This window comes from Kogia breviceps, chromosome 12 (genome assembly GCF_026419965.1).
Source record: "Kogia breviceps isolate mKogBre1 chromosome 12, mKogBre1 haplotype 1, whole genome shotgun sequence".
NCBI lineage: Eukaryota > Metazoa > Chordata > Mammalia > Artiodactyla > Physeteridae > Kogia > Kogia breviceps.
Window position 1 is genome coordinate 38,889,396 of NC_081321.1, and position 22,502 is coordinate 38,911,897.

The window sequence follows — 22,502 nt, forward strand, 5'->3', positions numbered from 1 at the left end:
AGGAGCTTCCCACTGCCTAACTGTATGGTCTAACACCAGACCCAAGTCCCAAAGGTCACTGAGGATGCGGATGGAGGGGAAGGGAAAGGATGGCGGGAAGGACCCCTCTGTTTCTCTCTGTAGACTCAGCACTGGCGGGAGCAAAGCTGTTCAAATAGACACAAAGGCAGGCCCTTTAAAAAACCAAAGCAAACCCTGGGATCAACTTTATTGCTGATGGTTGTGGCCTTCTTCCTCACTATGCCCCCATCTCTCCAGTGGTCCATAGCTCCTCCAGGATAGCACAGGGCTTAGGCTCTGCTGGGCCAGAGGCAAGGGAGACAATCTGCCTGCCAAGTCTGCCCCCAACTCAGTCACTCCCCTGCCCCCACCCCACCCTATTGCACATCAAATCATGTAAACGTGGCTATGGGCAAGGCCCGGAACAGCAGTGAGGCAGACTGACGTGTAAACGAATTTGGGACCAGGAGCCAGACCCAGTCACCCAGCCCCACCTCACGCTGGGGCCCACAGTTAAATCTGGAAAAGCAGGGGGGCCTGGTCCCAAACTCTGGCTCAGATGATGCAACAGTGCAGACAGCTCAGCTCCCCTCTACCATCCACCCTCTCAGATTCCAGGTCCTGAGGTCCATCCACCCCTGGGCACCCCTCCAGGCCTGGGCAGCAGATGGCAGTGTCCAGTTTTCTCCCTCCCACCCCCAGCTGGAGGTCACTGGTGCTGGGTCTTCCTAGATGCCCGGGGGAAACCGGAGACCGGCAACGGCAGTCTGTCCAGCCCTGCGGAAGAGGCAGGGTGGGCAGTCAAAAGCGGGGTATAGGTTCAGTCCTCAGGGATAAGACAACCAAGCCACAGAATGGGTGGATGAGGTATGCTGCAAACAAAGCAGAGAGCATGCCATCTCCCCTGCTTGGAATGACCACTGTTCCAGAGGGCTCCACCCCACAACCCCCCTACCAGCCTCACCCCCACTCCCTCTCACCAAAGGCCCGGATCAGCTCTGCCCGCACAGCTGCAGTGAAGGTTTTCACCAAACAGAGAGTGGTGAGGCACGCGAAGGCTGCGTTGTAGAGGAACACGATGTAGAAATTGCCCAGCCAGTTGAAGCGTCCAAAGTCACCCAGAAGGTCCAAACGAGTGAGCCCTGAAGTACAAAGGCCAGGATGGGAGGTAGGCTCCCCAACCCTTCCCTGGCTCAGAGCCCAGCTTTCTGCTGCCTCCTGGTGGCCACATGTCAACACTGCAACTGATAGGTTGGCTTCATTAGTTATTCCTATCTCCCAAGCTCTGTCTCAGGGACAGTTCAGGGCTATTGAAGAAAGTGTCAGCAGCTAGGCTTGCTTTAACTTCCCTTCCAGAGTTTGGCATCTTCTCCTCCCATGGGGGGTCCCCTCTGGCTCCAGGAGTCCTGAGGAACATCCTGGGCCTGCTACTTGTTCCTGGGCCAGAAGCCCACAAGCTGGTCACCAAATGTTTTTTTTAGTAGACAGAGCACTGTGGAGGCTAAGAGCTCTGACTCTGGTCATGGATGCTTTGGTTCATATCCGAACTCCACCCCATCTAACTGTGTGATCTGGGGCAAATTCCTTAAACATCTGTGCCTCAGTTTCTTCAACTATAAAGTAGAGAAAATAATGGGACTGTGAGAATTAAAAGAGACAACACACATAAAGCACTATATGTGCCAGGCACTATTCCAACACTTACCAAGCCCCTAACAATAATAATATAATCATCATAAATTAAAATTCTGGAGCCCTGCCCCCCCCCCCCACTTAAAAAATATTCCTACCAGCCTCCAACCTAAAGGAACTACCTGGTGGACCCACAGGCCAAGTTTCCTAAATCGCCATGGCATAAGTACAAATGGTAGAGTAGAGAGAATACGAACTTAAGGATCAAATAGAACTGATTTAAATACTAAATCACGTACAGTAAGTATATGGATGATGATGGCAGGGAGGTGCGGAACCTATGCAACTCCCCTACTACCTTGGGTGAACCAGTTACACTTTTGAACATTTTTACCAGGTAATGCTAGATCATAGCTAAAGATGGGAGAAGAATTGAGCATGTTATTTGATGCCCAGCGCGTAGAAAAAACACCGGACTGGGGTTCAGGAGACAGAGGTTCTAGCCTGATTGACCTTGCTTCAGACGAGCTGTATAACTCTGGGTAAATCAGTTAGGTTTTCTGTTTCTCATTCTTTTTTTCTTTTCTTTTCTTTTTAATCTTAGTTTGGCCATGCAGCGCGGCAAGCCAGGATTTTATTTTTCCCCGACCAGGGATGGAACCCGCACACCCTGGACTGGAAGTACGAAGTCTTAACCGCTGGACCGCTCCCTGTTTTTCTTCTTTTAAATGAGAATGTTGGGCCCTCCCTGGCGGTCCAGCGGTTAAGACTCCGTGCTTCCACTGCAGGGGGCGAGGGTTGATCCCTCATGCCACAGAAAAAGAAAGAACTGTTTATCAGATGATCCACCGCAAAAGAAGATTTGGGGGAAAGTGGTGCTTCTCCACCAAAAAAAAACCACATGGAAGTAAGTAGGGGAGGCTGTGGGATGGATGTAGCAAATGGAAAAAGTACAACCTTTGAAGCAACACTACTCTGAAGCTCAGCATAGCATTTTATAGAGCCTCTTTCTCCATCTGTATAATGGAGATAATCCCTCCTCGTAGGTTTGTCACGGGAATTAGAGAGAGCATGAATATAAAGTGTCTGCTTAGTACCAGTAGGTACTCAAAAAAAGCCAATTCTCTTACCTCCTTTTGCTACTTACCCAGGGTTCGAGAGAAGACAGGAAGTGCTGAGCTTAGGACCAGGAGACAGACACAGTTCCCAATTATCTGGGTGGGATTAAGGAAAGCGCAGGTCAGGGTAGCAGAGCTGCCAGCACCTAGTGCCCAGGCACGCCCCCCAGGCCAGCTACCTGCGTCATGGCTGTGTCATGCCATCTGGGCCGCAGTCCCCAGAAGAGTGGAGAGCTGTAGAATCCCATGACCGAGGAAACCATCAGGTAACTGTCACTGGGTTAGGGAAGAATTGGTCTGCTCCCAAGGAGTAATGCCTCATCTCAAAGGGAACAGACCTCTCTCCCCCAGCGCTCCTTTCAAATCAAGTCTTTTCCTTCTTTCTGAACCCCGGGTTGGCCAAGTCTTGCCCCCTTCCCTACCACTCCCACTGTAGCTCTGCCCAGCAACCCAGAGGAGACAGGTTTGGTGAAGAGAGGCAACGGTGGGTTTCCAGAAAGATACAAGATGAGTACGACCTGAATGACGGCACCAAAGGAGCCCAGCTTGGAGAAGGAGACCTGGCCCAGGGAGGCACCCTGAGAGATGGAGCAGTGTCACTGTGCAGCACGCCCCACCAACATCAATGCCACCTGCACCCAGCCTACCCTCTGGCCTCAGCTTCTTCCCCCTCACCTGGCTTTCTTAGGCCCTCCCCAAAAGATACGGTGGGAGGGTAGCCCAGTACCTGCGTGCCCCGGGGCATGGCAGTCTCATCGATGAGCAGCTCCAGGATGTGGATGGCCACAATGAGCACAGACAGACCCTGTGTGAGGCAAGGTCATGGACTCCCATCCCTGTCCCAGCCCACGGTTGTATCCAGAGTCGAATGTTAAGAGCAGACACTCTGGTCCAACATTTTCAGTTTCCAGTTAGCTGTGTGGGACCTCCTGAAGGCTGATGCTAGCAAGAGAGCACCTTTGAGGGCATTATAAGATGCACCCTCTCCAGATGGAAGGATTGCAAAAAGGCCAAATAGAAAAATATACCTCTTCCTCCAGACAAATAAGACTTATTCCCAAGTCCAGGATGTAGCAAATGGGGGGATGGACTGGATTTCGACACTTATTTTCACCCCAGAGCAAACCTGCATAACTGCTTAGGCCCTGCGTGGCCTTGGGCAAACTCCTTAACTTCTCAGTTTCGTCATCTACAAAATGGGGACTGATGTGCTCAGCACAAGGCGGGACACAAAGTAGATACTCGTTGAGAGGCAACCACCATTATTGATGATAACCAGGTCCTTGCATCTCCTCCCTGCTCCCTGAGAAGGTCTAAGGTACTCCAGGGCCTACCACCTCCCACCCCTACCAAGGCTGGTATCCGTACCGTCAGTACCAGCAAGCACAGCATGGCCAGCGGGTAGCCCAGGTTCCGCTGCCAGGCTGAAGCCTTCCGCCGCTTCTCTGTGCAGGGATGGGAAGCAGTTAGCAAGGGCCTAGAATGAGGCGCTATTCTCCTTGGGGAAAGCAGGCATCCCAGTGCCTACCAACCCACATACCCAGCAGGACCCTCTGTGTCTGCAGAGCTAGGACCTGTCTGTGCAGCAGTTCCATGTCCAAGGGCAGCCAGCAGGAAGTGGGATCTGAGGGCAGAGAAGATGGTGCTGTCCCCAAGCCCTGCACAGGCCCTGCCCAAGCCACGCTCACCATCCCAACTGGGAAGAGCTGCGTCTCACTGCAAATCCTGCGGGTCAAAGCTGCCTCCTCAAAGGCTGAGCAGTGCAGCTGCTCCTCCAGGTCCTCCAGTAGCTGTGGGCGGGGGAAAGGGAGGGATGGACTGTCAGAGGCTCCCTGATCCCAAAGGCCCCAGGAGAACCCTGCTCATCTCAGGCCTCCTTTGTCCTACTCCTTCCCCTCCCCTCATTTACCACCCTGTGGCCAGCAACTTTATGTAGTCCCTCCCAACTGCTGTGTGTTCTGCTTTGTATGTCTGGTGACCACCTCCAGGTGAGGAGGGTCAAGGATACAGGAGCCAGCAAAGGCTGTGGCCCTCTGCAAGGTGTGCACTGCACAACTGTAGGGTTGCTTCATTGTTTTGTCTCCAGCTTTGCAGGAAGCCCGCTCTGCAGGATCAAAGGACAAGGAGCACTACATACCCGGGGCTTGACCAGCAGCTTCCCAGTGACCGAGAACATGCGGGCGAGACCTAGCGGAGTACACACTGTGGGAACAGGAGCCAGTCACCTGCCACACCCTTCTCTCTGCCGCTTCCCCTACCCACCCTTCCACTCCATCTTCCACCCTGGTTGCTCTGGCCTGAGGACCTTACCCATTCCCTCCCAGGTCCTGAACACTCACCCAGGAGCAGCAGGACCCCGAGGAAGGAGATGCAGGAGTAGAGGTAGGGGAGGTAGTACTCCCAGAAGTCTAAGGGTAAAAAAAGTACATCAGCCCATCTCTCTCCTCCTGCTTACTGGAGGATGACAGGCCTCAGAGTCTAGGCAAAGGCACAAGACAAAAGCCTATAGGGGTTAGGAAAGTCGTGTAAATGAGGAAAGCTGGCCAGCAGAAGGGGGAGTGGCAGAGACTATAGCAAACTGGAGATCCTAAGCCCTATCTAAAGGGCACAACCACTATTTGGCCCAAGTCACTGGGGTCTAGTGTGGCCAGATACTCAACCTTGTCAAGCAAAGCTAGAAACCTGGATATTAATGTGAAATCTCCCCGTTTCAATGGACTCACTTTTTTTTTTTTTTTTTTCGCGGTACGCGGGCCTCTCACTGTTGTGGCCTCTCCCGCTGCGGAGCACAGGCTCCAGACGCGCAGGCTCAGAAGCCATGGCTCACAAGTCCAGCCGCTCTGCGGCATGTGGGATCTTCCCGGACCGGGGCACGAACCCGTGTCCCCTGCATTGGCAGGTGGACTCTCAACCACCGCGCCACCAGGGAAGCCCTCACGTTTTTTTTAAATCATTGCATAGGCCCAGTGGAACACTTCTACAGGTTGGATTTGGCCTGATATCCATCAGGTTGAAACTTCAGTCTAAGGGAGAAGGTCCCAAACTTCTCCACTTTAGAGGGATACAGTCGGTCCAGGCAAGGGAACATCAGCCAGCTGAAGAGTCACCCAGCCTGGAGGGTGGAGAGGAAGCTGGCCTTCTCACCATAGAGGGACTCCATGCTGGCCTTATTGTTGTCCACGATGGCTGACGCCACCCACACCATTCCCAGCACCAGCAGAGAGAGGAGCGTCAGCACCACCAGCGTCTCGTAGACCCGGGCCAGGACACCCTACAGGAGGAGGCAGTCGGGGTGGGGGGCAGTGTGGGGAAGGAAGGAGACGGCAGAGATGGCAGCTTGGCTGGGGAACCAGAGAGGACCGGATTCAGGAGGCAGCGGAGGGCGTTTCCCTCTTATTCTGCTAAGTCACTCTGTCCTCCTACCCCACAGTCCGGGATCGTTCCCTCTACTGGATATTCTTCATTTGCAATCCCCCTCCCCAGATCCCTTCTCCATCCTTGTCTTGCCCTGGGAAGCTGACCCCGAGGTCTGTGTCACATAAGCTCTTTGCCCTCTGGTTTCCTGTTCACCTTGCCCAACGGGAAGGGCTGGCAGGAGAGCGGAAGATAGGAAGAGAAAGAGTCCAGGGTATTTTTGTGTGTTTCCCCCCACCTTGGGCACCTTTGACACTAGCTCCTCTCCTGGGTGGCCACACCTCCCCAGCTTCCACTATCAGTGGGTTCCAGAAATTATTTCTTCCTTTGGCTCCCACAGGCTTAGGGGTGGTAATGACTTCCTATTGTCACTAGTGCCTCAAGCTCCTTAGTGCTGATTAAACCTCTGCAAATAGTCTCTTCATTAAAATCTCTTCAGTTGAACCATCTCAGTGGAATTCTGTCTCCTGTCTGCACAGATTGATTGATACATTCCCCCAATCACCTTTTTGGAGCCAGCGAAGCCCTCAGACTCAGTGAAGAAATATGCAAAGGGCATGAGGAAGATGAGGGACAAGTTGGAGAAGAGGAAAATGAGGTTCCAGAGGCCTAGAGCAAAAAAGGAGAAGCATAGATGGTCATTAAGGGGGGACCCCAACCCAATGGGGACTGACCATGTGGCAGGGAAGGCGGGAGGGATGGGGTGCTCTATGACCGATCAGCCCCAGGTTGTCTGTGTCTGCCCTACCCTATGTGCTCCCCTTCCCCACCCTCAGCCGCAACCAGCATCGATGTACCATGGATGAGGGAGCCGTTGAGCCACTGGATGTAGTAGTTCCGAGGCAGTGAGAGCAGCACCTCGTTGCTGATGATGGAGAAAGGCAGGAGCAGGACAGCACCCAGGGCGACTGCCAGGGTGAAGGTACACAGCTCGAGCCTGGGCAGAGAAGGGGTAGTGCCTCTGATTAGCTCAGACACTCATTTCCCCGGGCCCAAGAAGCCCCATTCGTCCCTACAGGCACTTGAGAGTTCTCCGAGAACCAGCTGTAGCAGTGACAGACCTAGGGAAAGAGCTGTCTAGCTGGAGTTCTACCCACTGCCTCCCCACCCGAGCCCTTACCTCCAGGAAAACCTTGGCACGTGGGATGGGAGCACCTCAGGCATTTATGGGAAACTGGTCACCTGCCATGTCACTTGCCCAGACTGTCCCCAGGAATGTGGTCCTCCCGCACTTGCCTACAGGGTATGCCAGGCATGATGCCAAGCTAAGGGGTCTGACTTCTCTGCTCAGCTCAGGGAAGTGGATTTCTGAGCTTGCCTTCTTCAGCCTGGACGGAGCAGGGTCACTCCACATGGCTATGCCCTATGGGAAGGTACTAAGGCAAAAGGGGGACAAGAGGAGTTGAAACCCAGCTTCACAGCCAAGGCCTGTGCCCTGGGCTGCATCAGCTGAAAAGAAGGGACAATTATCTAGTTGGTCCATGGGAGGTGACAGCGGGGGTTGCCTTTTAGTCTGTTGCCTGTTGAATCAGAGGGGTCATCTCTATATTTTTCTCTTTAGGTGCTAGTGAATAATAACAGCCTAGAGTAAGGGCCATCCTCCCAGAACTAAGCATGCCCTGCCTTTGGGGGTTCCACCTTCCCCATCCCCTGCCGTTTCCATCATTCTGTATCCCCACCCGACTCCTTCTCCAGTGGCTGCTGGGAGGTGAAGCCAAGCTGGAGACCCTTCTGATGACTCACGCCAGCAGAAGAGGCTTCGGAGTTCCTGGCCAAGAGGCTGCTTGAAGCTCCCAGCCTAACCAGGGAGACAGGAACAGCAGCTTTTCCAAGCATCCCCAGGATAGCGTAAAGCCAGAAGAAGCCAGAAATGGCGTGGAAGCAGAAACTCTCTCTTCTGACACCTTACTCTCCCCCAGCTCCAGGGGCCTCACTAGATCCCAGCTTCTAAAGGCTACTAGTGCCAGGTGCTGAGGCAATGACACTTACGCAATCTTGTTGACTGTAGCATCTTCATCATCCGCTACAAAAGACAGAGGCATGGGGAAGAGGCAGGCCATCAGTGTGCAGCTCTGGGAGCCATCTGTGTTGCAGTGTGCTCTCCTGCTCCCTCCTGTCTCCTGAAAGAAGGGCCTGGGCCCACTGAGGCAGAGCTGGACAGGAGGCCCTGGGAGAGCTCACACTATGAGCCCCACAACCTATTCTCTGGCCAGGGTGGCAGCTTAAAAATCAGTGGTCCCAGGTGGAGAGAGTATGGACCAGAAATTCCCCCACTTCCCTCCTTCCCCAGCTCTCCTCCATCATAGGTTCCTCTCTGTAAGCTGCAAATACAATGAATGACTGGTCTGTGAGCTTGGTTACATCAGTGGCTAGGTATAGCAAAGGGAAATGGCGGGGGCGCAGGAGAGGAGGGAGAATCATGGAGAAAGTCCCCAGTGAAATCACACTGAGGACTAGCTGCCTTCTTGGCTGAGGGCGCATAAAGCCATCTGGAGGGGAAGAAAGGTTCAGGCCAGGACAGGAAGATCTGGACAGGCTGAAGCTAGGAACTGGGGTAAGTGTGTCCTTCCCCTTAACCACACAATGCCTACAGAAAGCTTTAATCTGAACTCTCTATCAAGAGAAAGGTCACCATCACCAGGTTCTGGGGCCCCAGTGGTCAGGGAGGTCTCTGGTCCTGGATATAGGAGCACTAGGAGAGGAGATGACAGAGCTTCTGCCCATGATAACATTCACCCTGCAGTTGCCTGCTTTAGGTTCACAGAGAGCTTTCACATTAGCCATCATATTTGGTCCACATAATGACAGTGAACTGGGCAGAGACTGTTAGGCTCATTTTGTAGAGGATGAAACTGAGGGTCATAAGAGTTACATTACTTGCCCTGTGGCTCTGTTAGTTGAGGGACTTCCATCTAGACTTTCCACTCTACCACCTTGTCTCTGCCTGTGGAGGGAGGGAGGCAGAAGAGGCAGAGGCTCCAGAACAGCCACCTCTCCTTTCCCAGCAGGCACCATAGGCCTCTTCCCCTGAGGCTGGTGCCATGGCAACGGGAATACTGGCAGAGGGCAGGCAGAAGGGAGGGAAGTCACAGGTACCTGTGGTGAACTCAGCAGGCTTCTTGAAGCGGGTCAGGGCGATGTGGCAGAGGATGTAGAGTGTCGCAAACAGAAGTGTTGAGATCTGTGGCAGAGTGTGAGCGAGATGAGACGCTCTAAGCCCCACATATTTCACAGCCCCAATGGCCTCTCTCTTAATTCCACAGGGACACTTTCCCAAAACTAGGCTCCGTACTTCCAGGGGTTCCATCTTTCTCCCCAGTACTTCCTTCTAGTCAAGGCCTCAGGGGCCTACAAGAAGCATCAGACGGAGGCTGCCCCATGTACTCGGGAAAACAGTACCATGCCCAGCTCTACAAGGGTTTTTTCCTAGGAAAAAAATAGTTACAACTGAACCCTGGTTGGTAAATTGTCAGAGAAGACTCCTAGGGATGCACATATCCACACACCTGAAACAGGCCACAGAACCAGAGGGAATTTACTCCTAGCACATTATTGGAAAAGGAAGCAGGTTTGAGGGGAAGAAGGGGATGTCTGCATTGTTCTGGTGCTCCACCCCCCTCTTCCTCCACTCCCACCTTGATCCAAGCTCTAGGAGAAAATAAGTAGGAATCATGTTCCTAGACCAACTCAGAGCTTCTACTCTGTTTATTCAGGGGCCCTGAAAGATCAGGTCTGCTCTGGGCCAAACTAGAGGCTCTTTGATGCCCTGTCCTTAATAGTAGGCTTTAATTGGGGCCCCACATCTATAAAGTTTCTAGAGCTGACATCAGCCCCTTTAAAAGCTATCAATCCCTGGTCCCTACCTAAGGTGATTTGCAACTGCAGGGTAGGCCTCAAAGGGTCTGTCCCATGCCCCTGGGTGACTACTCCTCCAATGGACAGTTACGGCAGGACTTGGCCAGGTTATTCTACACATGCATGCATCCCTACTCTACCACAAGTAAGCTTCTATTGCCCAGGGAAGGAGCCACTGGACAGCTTGGCTCCACAACCAGGGCCAGAGAATCTTGAGATGTTATTGTGTTTGAAGTAGGCAGGACCAGGGACTTCCCTGGTGGTGCAGTGGTTAAGAATCCGCCTGCCAATGCAGGAGACACGAGTTTGAGCCCTGCTCCAGGAAGATCCCACATGCCACGGAGTACCTAAGCCCATGTACCACAACTACGGAGCCTGCGCTCTAGAGTCTACGAGCCACAACTACTGAGCCCACGTGCCACAGCTACTGAAGCCCGCGCATCTAGAGCCCGTGCTCCGAAACAAGAGAAGCCACCGCAATGAGAAGCCTGCGCACCACAACAAAGAGTAGCCCCCACTCGCCGCAACTAGAGAAAGCCTGCACGCAGCAACGAAGACCCAACGGAGCCAAAAATAAATAAATTTAAAAAAAAAAAGAAGGTAGAATCAGTCTCATAGGTGCTCCAGTCTCCAAGAGGAGCTGACCCTACAGGGAATCCGCATACAGCTCTCTATGCAAAGAGAGAAGCCATAGACCCCAGGAGAACCAAGGGTCTAGGACAAAACTGTAGCTTTTAATATCAGGGAAGTAGGGTAGAATGAGCCACTCAGATTGTAACTGCAAGATTTTTACTGCCTAGTGCTCTGCCCTGGTCTTGCTTAATAAGCAGGAAGGTGGGACGGCTCAAAAGGTCAGACTGGAGTTCCACGCAGTTCCATGCAGTTCCAGCAGAGGCTAGGTCATTTTCTAGAGCAGGGAATTGGAGCCAGGTGGGGGAGGTACTAGAAGCCTTCAGGCTGCCCTTGGCCAGCACTGATGTCCTCAGCTAATGGGACTAAAGGATGGGGGAGACATCCAGGAGGCTACTTCTCTGTCCAAGGTCTCATCCCTCCCTGTTCTCTAGGAATGTGGGTCTCTGGCTCTACACCGTCACAAGGCCTGGATGTGCCTCCACGATATGCCCAACCCTGCCATGTGGAACTATCCACTAAGAAACACACAAGGAAAGCTTCCTGAAAGCAGATCTGGAGTTCTACACATGGACAGATATACTTCCTACTTTTCAGTCCTCACAGATAAGGGCAGACCCAGTTATGCCATGGCTCACTTTAGCCCTCCTGAAATCTGAGGCTGCCCAGGGCAGACTAGGGCCAAGTCTGAGAAAAAATGAAAGATGGCCCCATCAGTGGGTTCTCCACTCACTAACTTTTATTCTTCTAAACCCTTCCCTTTCCCTTTAGTATTTGGGGGAGAGGGCTACCTTGGGGAGCTCCAAGGGAGGAGACAGAGGAGAAAGGAGAGAGATGAGAATTCAGAGCAGGCCTGAGAAAGATGCGATCCCCTAAACTCCACTGGGTGCCCCTGGCCGGGAAGTGAGGAGTCCCTTGCTGTGTGGCAGTTTCAGCTGTTACTCTAGGTGGCAGTGAGGCAGTAAGGAAAGCAGCCAGGTGCCCTCTGTAGCACCGGGGGAAACCACTCACAGGAAATCCCTGAATGGCTGGGAAGCTAGGAAACTCGGCTTGCAGGATTTCTAACAAACACCAATAAGGGGGAGGAAAAAAAGGGGAAACTTTAGTTGTTCTCCATCTCTACACAGTAAAATCCACCTGAGCAAGAGTACTTTCTTCTAAAGTGGGAAACCCACCAAAGTTCACTGTTCGTCTCCCCTTTATCAAACATTATTTGGGTTTGAGGGGTAAGTGCAAATAAGCCTCGCTCCAGCCAAACCCATCCCTCTCCGACCATCTGACTAAAACCGGCAGTCTCACCAGACTCCCAGACACTCCGAAGACCTGCACTCCGAACACGGGAGGGGGTGGGGGACAGGAGGGGGGGAGGGGCGTGTAGAGTGGGAGGAACGGAAACCGATCGGCTTTGTTTATCGCGCAGCTACCCAGCTGACCCGATCTAGGGATTCGCCAGCCCGAGCACTGGTCGGACCAGGGCCCTTCGTCGTTAGCCCCTGGGCCAAGCAGGGTCTGCCGGCACTCTGAGCCCAGGTGGTCTCACTCCGACCCGGACTCTCCCTCTCCCACGACTCCCGTTCCCCACTTGGTCCTACCCTTCCTGCCCGGGTCCCGCACTCACAATGGACTCGCGGACCCTCTCGTGGAATAGCTGCTCTCGCACGGATAGCACTTCGTAGTCAGCTGCTTCCATACTCTGCTCAGCATGACTGGGGCGGGGGTGTCTCCGAGCCGGGGGAGGACCAGCGGGAATGAAGCGGCCGCCGCCAAGCACCCGGACCCCGCGAAGGAACCTTTTCTTGCAGCCTGTGACGGAGACTCGGGGTAATCTGGGGCTCAGATTCTGTCGTCTGGACGCCCTTCCCTTAAAGGGGCAGGCACCCGCGGGCCTCGTTTTAAAGGGCCCCGGCCCCCCGCTGCTCCCTCCCCTTTAAGGTCAGGCTTCCGTAGAGTTTCAACGCAGACACCAGCCGATAGGCACGCTAAGAGGAAGCCCAAGTCCCAGTTCTATTTTACTAGAGGCAGAGTGACAACACAACGGATGGGCGGTATCATTCCAGCGAGCGGAACTCATTGGCTCCTACGGAACTGCCGCTCTTCGCTAGAGGAACGCTGATAGGCTCGCCCCGTGGAAAGAGGCGGGATATTTGGGGCTTACCGGTGCTCGTTCTAAAACTAAGCAACGGTCTTTTCGTCTTTTTCACCTCCCCTAGTTGATAAGCAACGAGTGTGACCTTGGTTAAATAAGCCATTTGGATCAGGCCATCCAGGTGGGATGTGAGAGCACCATAGGGTTCTGAAAGGTACCGCTGCTCAGTAACAAAAGGTCCGTAGTAGCATTTTCTTTTTTTAAATTTATTTTTTTATGCAGCAGGTTCTTATTAGTTATTTATTTTATACATATTAGTGTATATATGTCAATCCCAATCTCCCAATTCATACCACCACCACCACCACCATCCCCTCCCGCTTTCCCCCCTTGGTGTCCATACGTTTGTTCTCTACATCTGTCTTAATTTCTGCCCTGAAAACCGGTTCATCTGTACCATTTTTCTAGGTTCCACATATATGCGTTAATATAAGATATTTGTTTTTCTCTTTCTGACTTACTTCACTCTGTATGACAGTCTCTAGATCCATCCACGTCTCTACAAATGACCCAATTTCATTCCTCTCTATGGCTGAGTAATATTCCATTGCGTAGTAGCATTTTCTGAAAGTGTTTGTGGGGTGAGGAACCCACTGCCGCCAAGGAGTTTTCACTCAGTCACTTTTGTGGGAGCCCTAGTGTGTGCTAGAACAAATACCAAAGAAAAGTGGATAAGAAACTACAGAAATATCCATATGAAACTTTGTAAGGAAATGCCCACAGGGGATCATGGGCTGAGTCAAACATTAGCTGACCACCTACTATGTGCCACTCACTTTATAGATTTTATCTCATTTTACCCAGGGAAAGGTATTATGATTAGCATTTTAGAGATTAGAAAATGGTGAGAGGTTGTCACAAGGGATGCAAGTTACCTTCCTATGACCTTGATACATGTACTGTTTGGGAAGTCCCACCTTCATGGAGTTAAACCCTTCCTCTAAAATTGAAGGAGTAGTACAGGGAAACTTAAAAGAAGGGCTGAGTTTTGCAAAGCCCCCCACTGAAGAATAAGAGCGCAATTCTAAAGGACTAGACTGTGTCCCATTACTATCTGAGCAAGAGTCAGGGGCCAAAATGAACAAATGAATTCTTTACTCCTGAAACAGGGCATGTACTTTTATCTCTATTCTGTTTCCCCAGTGATTTGAAGTAGAACCTTGGGAAATAAAAAGCATATACTTGTATATACATACATATATGTATTTGTGTGTATGTTATATATAATATACTACACGTGTGTATGTATGTATGTGTGTGTGTGTGTATATATATATATATATATATATATATATATGTCTTTGGTAGTAGCAAGATAATGAGAGGATGTGAATAGTTGATTTCCCTTTTAGCAACCAAGCTTGGAGTGAAGAGAATCCAATGGAGAGAGTGGGCAGAGATAGAGAAGATAGCTGGCTGGGTCCTTGGCTCTGTTGCAGGGAAGGAAAGGAGAGCACAGGGAGGTGGCTTGGGCCTATTGCGTGACCCTGGTGCTTAACTCTTATCTTTATCTCAAGCCAAAGTACTTTAACGATCTTGTTAAACCACAAATCAGATCTGTCCCTGCTCAAAATCCCTCAAAAGCAATCCATTTGCACTTAGAAATTCACCTGCCTTAAAGTAAGAATACCAAGCCCTGGGAATTCCCTGGTGGTCCAAGTGGTTAGAACTCAGCACTCTCACTGCTGAGGGCGCAGATACAATCCCTGGTCTGGAAACTAAGATTCCACATGCCTCGAGGTGCTGCCAAAAAAAAAAAAAAAAAAGGCGCTCAGGGGTTACAAAATGGTGGCCTCTGGGCTGCATTAGACATGCTATGTTTTGTTTGGCTCACAGAATCTTTAATAAATTTGAACAAACATGCCCCTGTCAGCCCAGCTGTGCATTTGAGTTTGTGACCTGTGAGCTAGCACCTCTCTACTGCTTCAACTTGGCATCATCTTCACCCCAACCTTTGGTCAGTTCCTGGTGGACCCTGTGAAGCTCTTTCCTTCCCCAGGGCTCTGCACTTGCTGTTTCCTCTGCCTGGAAGAGCTCTCCCCTTCCCCTGCTTCTTCCCAATTCACTTTTGGTTGGCTCAGGTCTCCTTCAGGTTTGAGCTTAAATGTTACCCCACTGCCTTATCTAAAGCAACCTATTTTTGTAATTTCATTTATCACAAGTTGCCATAATTTAATTTGTTTGCATTTGTTTGTTTCCCCCATATAGGCTCCTAAAGGGAAATAATCATATTTGTTTTGAATGTGGTTATTTCCTTAGCTCTTAGCCCCATGCCTAATTCATGTAGGTGCTCAAATATTGGTAAATGTAGTGAGAAAGATGGCAGGCATTGCTAATTATCAGAAGAGCTGGGTTCTGGTCCTAGCACTGTCATCCTGGGCTATGCTTGATCTCATTTGCAAAACTAGAAGACCCTTAAGATTACTTCCAAATCTATGAATCTAATGCTCACAGTCCTTTACAGTTTACAAGGTGCTGTGACATCACCCAAGTCACAGACTATTACATCTGATTCTTTCAACAGTTGGCTAACATAAAGTCTGCTTAGAGACTTATCATCATCCAGAATGTACAACTGAAGTGATTTTTTTTTTTTTTTTTTTTTTTTTTTTTGCGGTATGCGGGCCTCTCACCGCCGCGGCCTCTCCCGTTGCGGAGCACAGGCTCCGGACGCACAGGCTCAGCGGCCATGGCTCACGGGCCCAGCCGCCCCGCGGCACGCGGGATCGTCCCGGACCAGGGCACGAACCCGCGTCCCCTGCATCGGCAGGCGGACTCTCAACCACTGCGCCACCAGGGAAGCCCTGAAGTGAATTTTAAGAGGCAAAATATCAAGAAACAAATAAACTGGAAACATCATAGTACAAGACAAACTTGAGCTCAGAACTGAGAGAAAGAATCTAGAAGACTTCCCTTGAGAAAGTAGTTTTGAGCCCAGCAGCAATCTGATTTATTTGCCCACAGGTCCTTGAGTCCTTGTTTACAAATCCATTGGAAGCACAATAACTTTTTTCCATTGCCTATGTTTAGAATTGGTGAAAGCTTTTGTTTACTAAATTACCACTCAGAATACTATGCAAAAAGACACTACACATTCTCTTTTTAAACTTACCAAATCTCGTAAAGTTGCAGCATACAAAATTAATGCACAGAAATCTCTTGCATTCCTATACACTAACAACGAAAGATCAGAAAGAGAAATTAAGGAAACAATCCCATTCACCATTGCAACAAAAAGAATAAAATACCTAGGAATAAACCTACCTAAGGAGGTAAAAGGCCTGTACTCAGAAAACTATAAGACCCCGATGAAAGAAATCAAAGATGACACAAACAGATGGAGAGATATACCATGTTCTTGGATTGGAAGAATAAATATTGTGAAAATGACTATACTACCCAAAGCAATCTACAAATTCAATGCAATCCCTATCAAATGGCATTTTTTACAGAACTAGAACAAAAAAAAATCTTAAAATTTGTATGGAGACACAAAAGATCCCAAATAGCAAAAGCAATCTTGAGGGAAAAAAATGGACCTGGAGGAATCAGACTCCCTGACTTCAGACTATACTACAAAGCTACAGTAATCAAGATAATATGGTACTGGCACAAAAACAGAACTATAGATCAATGGAACAGGATAGAAAGCCCAGAGATAAACCCACACACCTATGGTCCACTAATCTATGACAAAGGAGGCAAGGATATATAATGGAGAAAAGACAGTCTTTTCAATAAGTGGTGCTGGGAAAACTGGACAGCTACATTTAAAAGAATGAAATTAGAACACTCCCTAACACCATACATAAAAATGAACTCAAAATGGGTTAAAGACCTAAATGTAAGACTGGACACTATAAAACTCTTAGAGGAAAACATAGGAAGAACACTCTTTGACATAAATCACAGCAAGATCTTTTTTGACCCACCTCCTAGAGTAATGGAAATAAAAACAAAAATAAACAAATGGGACCTAATGAAACTTAAAAGCTTTTGCACAGTAAAGGAAACTATAAACAAGATGAAAAGACAACCCGCAGAATGGGAGAAAATATTTGCAAACGAATCAACAGACAAAGGATTAATCTCCAAAATATATAAACAGCTCATGCAGCTCAATATTAAAAAAACCAAACAACCCAATCAAAAAATGGGCAGAAGAGCTAAATAGACATTTCTCCAAAGAAGACATACAGATGGCCAAGAGGCACCTGAAAAGCTGCTCAACATCACTAATTATTAGAGAAATGCAAATCAAAACTACAATGAGGTATCACCTCACACAGGTTACAATGGGCATCATCAGAAAATCTACAAACAACAAATGCTGGAGAGGGTGTGGAGAAAAGGGAACCCTCTTGCACTGTTGTTGGGAATGTAAATTGATACAGCCACTATGGAGAACATTATGGAGGTTCCTTAAAAAACTAAAAATAGAATTACCATATGATCCAGCAATCCCACTACTGGGCATATACCCAGAGAAAACCATAATTCAAAAAGACACATGCACCCCAATGTTCACTGCAGCACTATTTACAATAGCCAGGTCATGGAAGCAACCTAAATGCCCATCAACAGACTAATGGATAAAGAAGATGTAGTACATATATATATACAATGAAATATTACTCAGCCATAAAAAGGAACAAAATTGGGTCATTTGTAGAGATGTGGATGCGCCTAGAGACTGTCATACAGAGTGCAGTAAGTCAGAAATAGAAAAACAAACATTGCATATTAATGCCTATATGTGGAATCTAGAAAAACGGTACAGATGAACCGGTTTGCAAGGCAGAAATAGAGACACAGATGTAGAGAACAAATGTATGGACAGTAAGGGGGGATGGTGGTGGTGGTGGGATGAATTGGGAGATTGGGATTGACATGTATACACTAATATGTATAAAATAGATAACTAATAAGAACCTGCTGTATAAAAAAATAAATTAAATTTTAAAAAAAGACAATCTGGTTAACAAAATAGATTGAAATCAATCTGAATAAGTAAATAATAATAATAATAAACTTACCAAATCTTCCTTTATCCAAATCCTATCTACTTCCAAGCCTCAACCCAAATATCTTTTCTTCCATCTTTTCTTGAAGGGATTTCTCTCTTTTCTAAACTCCCGAAGCAACATCCAGTTGTATAGTTCCGTGACCAGTTAGACATATAAGCACTGTCTCGGACCATTCATTTACCTTGAGGTGTTACTTAAATCTTTTGTGTTGTTTAACTTTACCTCCATTTATGTGTTTTCTCCTTTCCTCTCCTCTCCCCTTAGAGAGTTGGAAACATGTATTTGGCTTTTAATTCACCCCTTTTATTCCAACACCAGTTCTTAACACAGTGCAGTTCTCCCAGTGAACACTTGAAACAATGTTTGTGGATTTGATCTGTCCAGGAGATAAATTACCTATTCTTAGTAGGGAAGGGGCCATCTTGACTGTGGAGAGTAAATTTCAATGTCCTCAAGCAACACAGGGAAGGGAACTAGTCCAGACTGAGCCTCCTCTAAATGCTAAGCATTAACAGATACTTTACAAAGATTAGTTTATTTGGTGTCACAAGGATCCTACAAAATAGACTTTATTTTTTTTTAATAGATGAGGAAACAGTTCAAAGAGATTAAGTATCTTGTACAAGGACCTACAATAGTAAGTGATGTAACTGGGATTTGAACTTGGTCTCTCTGACTCCAAAGCCTCCTTTTTCCCCAATATTCTGCAGTTGCCTCTTAGTAGATATACCCCCCCTAGTTCTGTATTCCCTTCATTACTCTACTGCTTAGATACTTAGTGTAATAGAAGGCTAAAACTTGAACTTCAGTATCCTCAAGAACCCTGGTGGTACCTTCCATTTGTATCTAGAGGGCTCACTGTTTTGCTTCTTCCTGTGGGGCTACCTTTGAGCTTCCAAATGATGAAGACTTATTGCTGAACAGCATTTTGAGAGGAGCAGACAGAAGGCCCAGGGCCACCCATCCCAGAGGTGACTGGGATGGGAGAGGGACAGAAAGGGGCATTAGGAAAAATTGCTCTTTTGTTTAAATGAAAACTTCAAAAACTTTTCATTCAGATTATAGGTTATTTTCATTTTCTCTTTGCTTACCTATATGTCCTAATTTTCCCACAGAAAACACAATAAATACGGAAAAATTCCTGCTCACTCTAAGAACACCATGGACTGAATATGTCCCCCCAAAATTTATATGTTAAAACTCTAACTCTCAATGTGGTGTATTAGGAGGTGAGGCCTTTGGGAGGTAATCAGGTTTAGATGAGGTCAAGAGGTACAGCCCTCATGATGGGATTATCTTTTTTCTTTTTTGCGGGGGGGGGGGGGGCACTGCTGCAGGATCTCCCACTAGGGCTTGAACCCATGTCCCCTGCATTGGGAATGTGGAATCTTAACCACTGGACCATGAGGGAAGTCCTGGGATTATCATCTTTATAAGAAGAGGAAGGGAGTAAAGCTTTTTTCTCTTTTCCACATGAGGACGCAGCAAGAAGACCGCCAGCCATCTGCAAGCCAGGAAGAGGGCTCTCACTTGACACTGAATCTGCTAGCACCTTGATCTTGGATTTACCAGTCTCCAAATCTTTGAGAAATAAATGTTTGTTGTTTACACTATCTGATCTATGGTATTTTGTTATAGCAGTCCAAACTAAGATAGGCTATAAACCTTCTTATCTCTGATGGAAATTGGACTAATTCCTAGAAATAGACCAGCAACTTTGGAATTGCCCTCTTGTCTAGGTTGCCAGGGAAGCCAGAAAACCAGAGGTTCCCATTAGGCAAGTCCTCTCTGGGTCTGAGAACTTTTGTTGTTTTTGTTGTTGGCAGGGGTGAAGGAAAGGGTTTAAGAAACATGTTTTGAGAGATTCTGTTCCTTTGTTCCTACCTATCTCTGACTTCTCCAAAAATACTTGAGAGAATAGTCATAATTAAAGATTGGCTTGAGACACCAGGAAAATTTGTGAAATCTTAGACTCTGGGAATCTTAGAAGGATACTAGAAGTCTTCAGTTCTGCCTGTTTGTCCTTCATGACATGGATGGCACTGTGGTCCATTGTTGGGCCTAGCTAATTGTTACAAAGTGAGCTGCAATGTTCTTCCTCATCCTTTACTGTGCTCTCTGGGTTTTAAGGAATGAGTCTGCTGCCATTTCTGGACAGCAACTCTTCATGGGTTTCTCTTGTAATCTAAACATCCTCATTTCTCTGAGTTGCTTTACTCAGTACCCCTTGCCATTCTACTTACCCCTTGGAGGAAACTCACTTGTATGTCCGTATCCTTCTTGAGGTACCCAGAACTGGGTAACAATTTGCATAGTAGGGTGACCCGTGAAGAGGATGGTGGGAACGCTCACTTGCCTAGCTTTACACAGTGTTGTATAGAAGGAATGTCTAAGGTGACATCAGCCTGTTCTGGCAGCTGGGTCACACCTTCACTCATGGCACACATGCATTTGATCTATGTGAGCCAGTAGAAGTTCCTGCATGCTAGTATCATGAGGCATTAGAGCTGAGACCTTAAAGCTGGGCCAGAGAGAGGCTGAAGGGCTTTTTTTTTTTTTAGTATTTATTTGGCTGCACTGGGTCTAGGTTGCGTCATGTGAGATCTTTGTTGAAGCATGTGGGATCTTTTAGTTGCGGCATGCAAACTCTTAGTTGTGGCATGTGGGATCTACTTCCCTGACCAGGGATCAAACCCAGGCCCCCTGCATTGGGAGCATGCTGTCTTCGCCACTGGACCACCAGGGAAGTCCCTGAAGGATATTATTTATGAAGAATCTTTAGAACAGAACAGCAGCTTTCCCTTCTACCTCCATTTGATATCACTGTCCACCCTATAGTGTCTTCCTGAGGCATCTTAGATCTTTGGGCCTGGGGAAAAAAGGAAGGTAGTATAGGGACAATCACCTCTAGCTTTCAGAGTTAAAAGTATGAATCTGCTTTTGCTCAAAATTAATTCTTGGACTATGAAAATATATAATGGAGAATCTGACCTAGTCTTACCTAGCCTTCAAGGCCTTGAATAGGAGACACCTGGGTTTTCATCATCAAAGGAAGAGAGTATGAGTTAACTGGGCAAAAGTGGTGGGATCAGTTATGGTTGTAAAAGGTATTATAGGCAGAGAGAAGAGAAGAGTGTTCGAAGGTCCAGGAATGAGGTGATGGGCTTGATTCCATCACTGCTGGACACAGTAACATACAGCAGGCTCTCAGTTGGGAGATGGGTTGGTCAGTTGAGGCATGCATGGGTGGGGTAGGGTATTTATTTTGGCAGAGAGGAAGAAACTGGCCCCTGAAACACAGTGATATCAGTATCTACATGATGATGTCCACATCATCAGGTGGTTATTAATTTTGTATCAGTATTGAGTTCAGTTTGATCTGGCAACATGCTCCTCCATTATTACATGTTGACCCCAAAGCCATATTTTAAAATTCATTCCACCCTGGGAAGCACCCTAGAGGCAGGAGCTGAAGTCAAGAGCTCCAACAGTGTGGGGATTCCTGTGGCTGACTGATTCTCAGTGGCCTAGCAGGAGGCTCAGCTGCCTCCAGGAATGGACAGAACAAAAAGTGACCTTGAATGCCAGGAATGCCAGGTCAGTCACTTCCTGTTTGTGGTGTATCTTTTAGGCTCAGCTCCAAAGTGACAGAGAGAGCAGAGTTCACAAATCTGAGCTTGACTTTTCTGGGCAGAGAACTCCTTGTCAGTGGTGCCATCTGCAGGGCATTAAGGAATTTGCCAGGAATTTGATGGGACTGGGAGGGGAAAATGGCATCTCTCTCCTACCTCCCTCAAACTCTTAATCTGAGCATGTCCCTAAATCATAGTCCTGGTCCTCCGTAGGGCTAAAAGACCCCTATTTCTTGTGACTTTTTGACAGGCAATACTTAAGGAACCTGGTCCTACAAGGCAGGACCAGGACTGTTGTATCACTTCCCTTCTTCTCTCCCAATTGAATCTGTCCTCTGTAAAAAATGAAGAAGTGGGCTTCTTCCATTTTAAGGTCACCTCAGTGAGATTGAGAATGCTGGGTTGTGAAGGCACTTTAGCATTATATTATGGTGTTAAAATTTTGTAAAATGTAGACTTCCCTGGTGGTGCAGTGGTTAAGAATCTGCCTGCCAATGCAGGGGACATGGGTTCGAGCCCTGGTCTGGGAAGATCCCACATGCCGTAGAGCAACTAAGCCTGTGCACCACACCTACTGAGCCTGTGCTCTAGAGCCTGCGAGCCACAGTTATTGAGCCTGCATGCCCCAACTACTGAAGCCCACGTGCCTAGAGCCTGTGCTCCGCAACAAGAGAAGCCACCACAATGAGAAGCCCACGCACCACAAAGAAGAGCAGCCCCTGCTCGAAACAACTAGAGAAAGCCCACACGTAGCAATGAAGACCCAATGCAACCAAAAATAAATAATTATAAATTAATTTTTAAAAAAATTTTAAATGTGGGTGGGTGTAAATTGAAGGTGTTGATGTTGCTAAGGTTAATAATCATTATTATCAGTATCATCACCCTCACCATCTCTAAGTAAACCCTTCTCGGGCTTTATTTCTATTTCTTTTCTAAATAAATGGTTCATTGTTCCTTGGCAGTGGCTCTGGTGTCCTGCTGAGCAGAGCTGTCAGGTCCTGAGGTACCCTGCCCCTCACTTCCCAAGCTTGGACACACAACTCTA

General features: G+C 48.3%; 1 protein-coding gene across 7 annotated transcripts; it reads right to left on the reverse strand.

The window, feature by feature from the left end:
* Positions 1–174: 174 nt before the first annotated feature.
* LMBR1L (limb development membrane protein 1 like) lies at positions 175–12,674 on the reverse strand. Of its 7 annotated transcripts, XM_067009212.1 has the most exons (18): positions 12,268–12,652; positions 9,261–9,345; positions 8,154–8,187; positions 6,962–7,101; positions 6,670–6,773; positions 5,895–6,021; positions 5,090–5,158; positions 4,888–4,952; positions 4,468–4,540; positions 4,291–4,374; positions 4,119–4,195; positions 3,478–3,555; positions 3,255–3,328; positions 2,930–3,020; positions 2,780–2,846; positions 981–1,142; positions 637–767; positions 175–297 (listed from the first exon to the last, which is right to left on the reverse strand). In XM_067009212.1, exons 1-18 carry the CDS (start codon positions 12,337–12,339, stop codon positions 208–210), a joined length of 1,623 nt encoding a protein of 540 aa, XP_066865313.1. In that variant the 5' UTR covers positions 12,340–12,652; the 3' UTR covers positions 175–207. The 7 variants fall into 7 exon arrangements, with proteins under 7 accessions (XP_066865313.1, XP_066865314.1, XP_066865312.1 ...); XM_067009213.1 differs by having other exon boundaries at positions 4,291–4,540; positions 5,895–6,091; positions 12,268–12,674; XM_067009211.1 differs by having other exon boundaries at positions 4,291–4,540; positions 4,888–4,937; positions 12,268–12,654.
* Between the last annotated feature and the right edge of the window lie 9,828 nt (positions 12,675–22,502).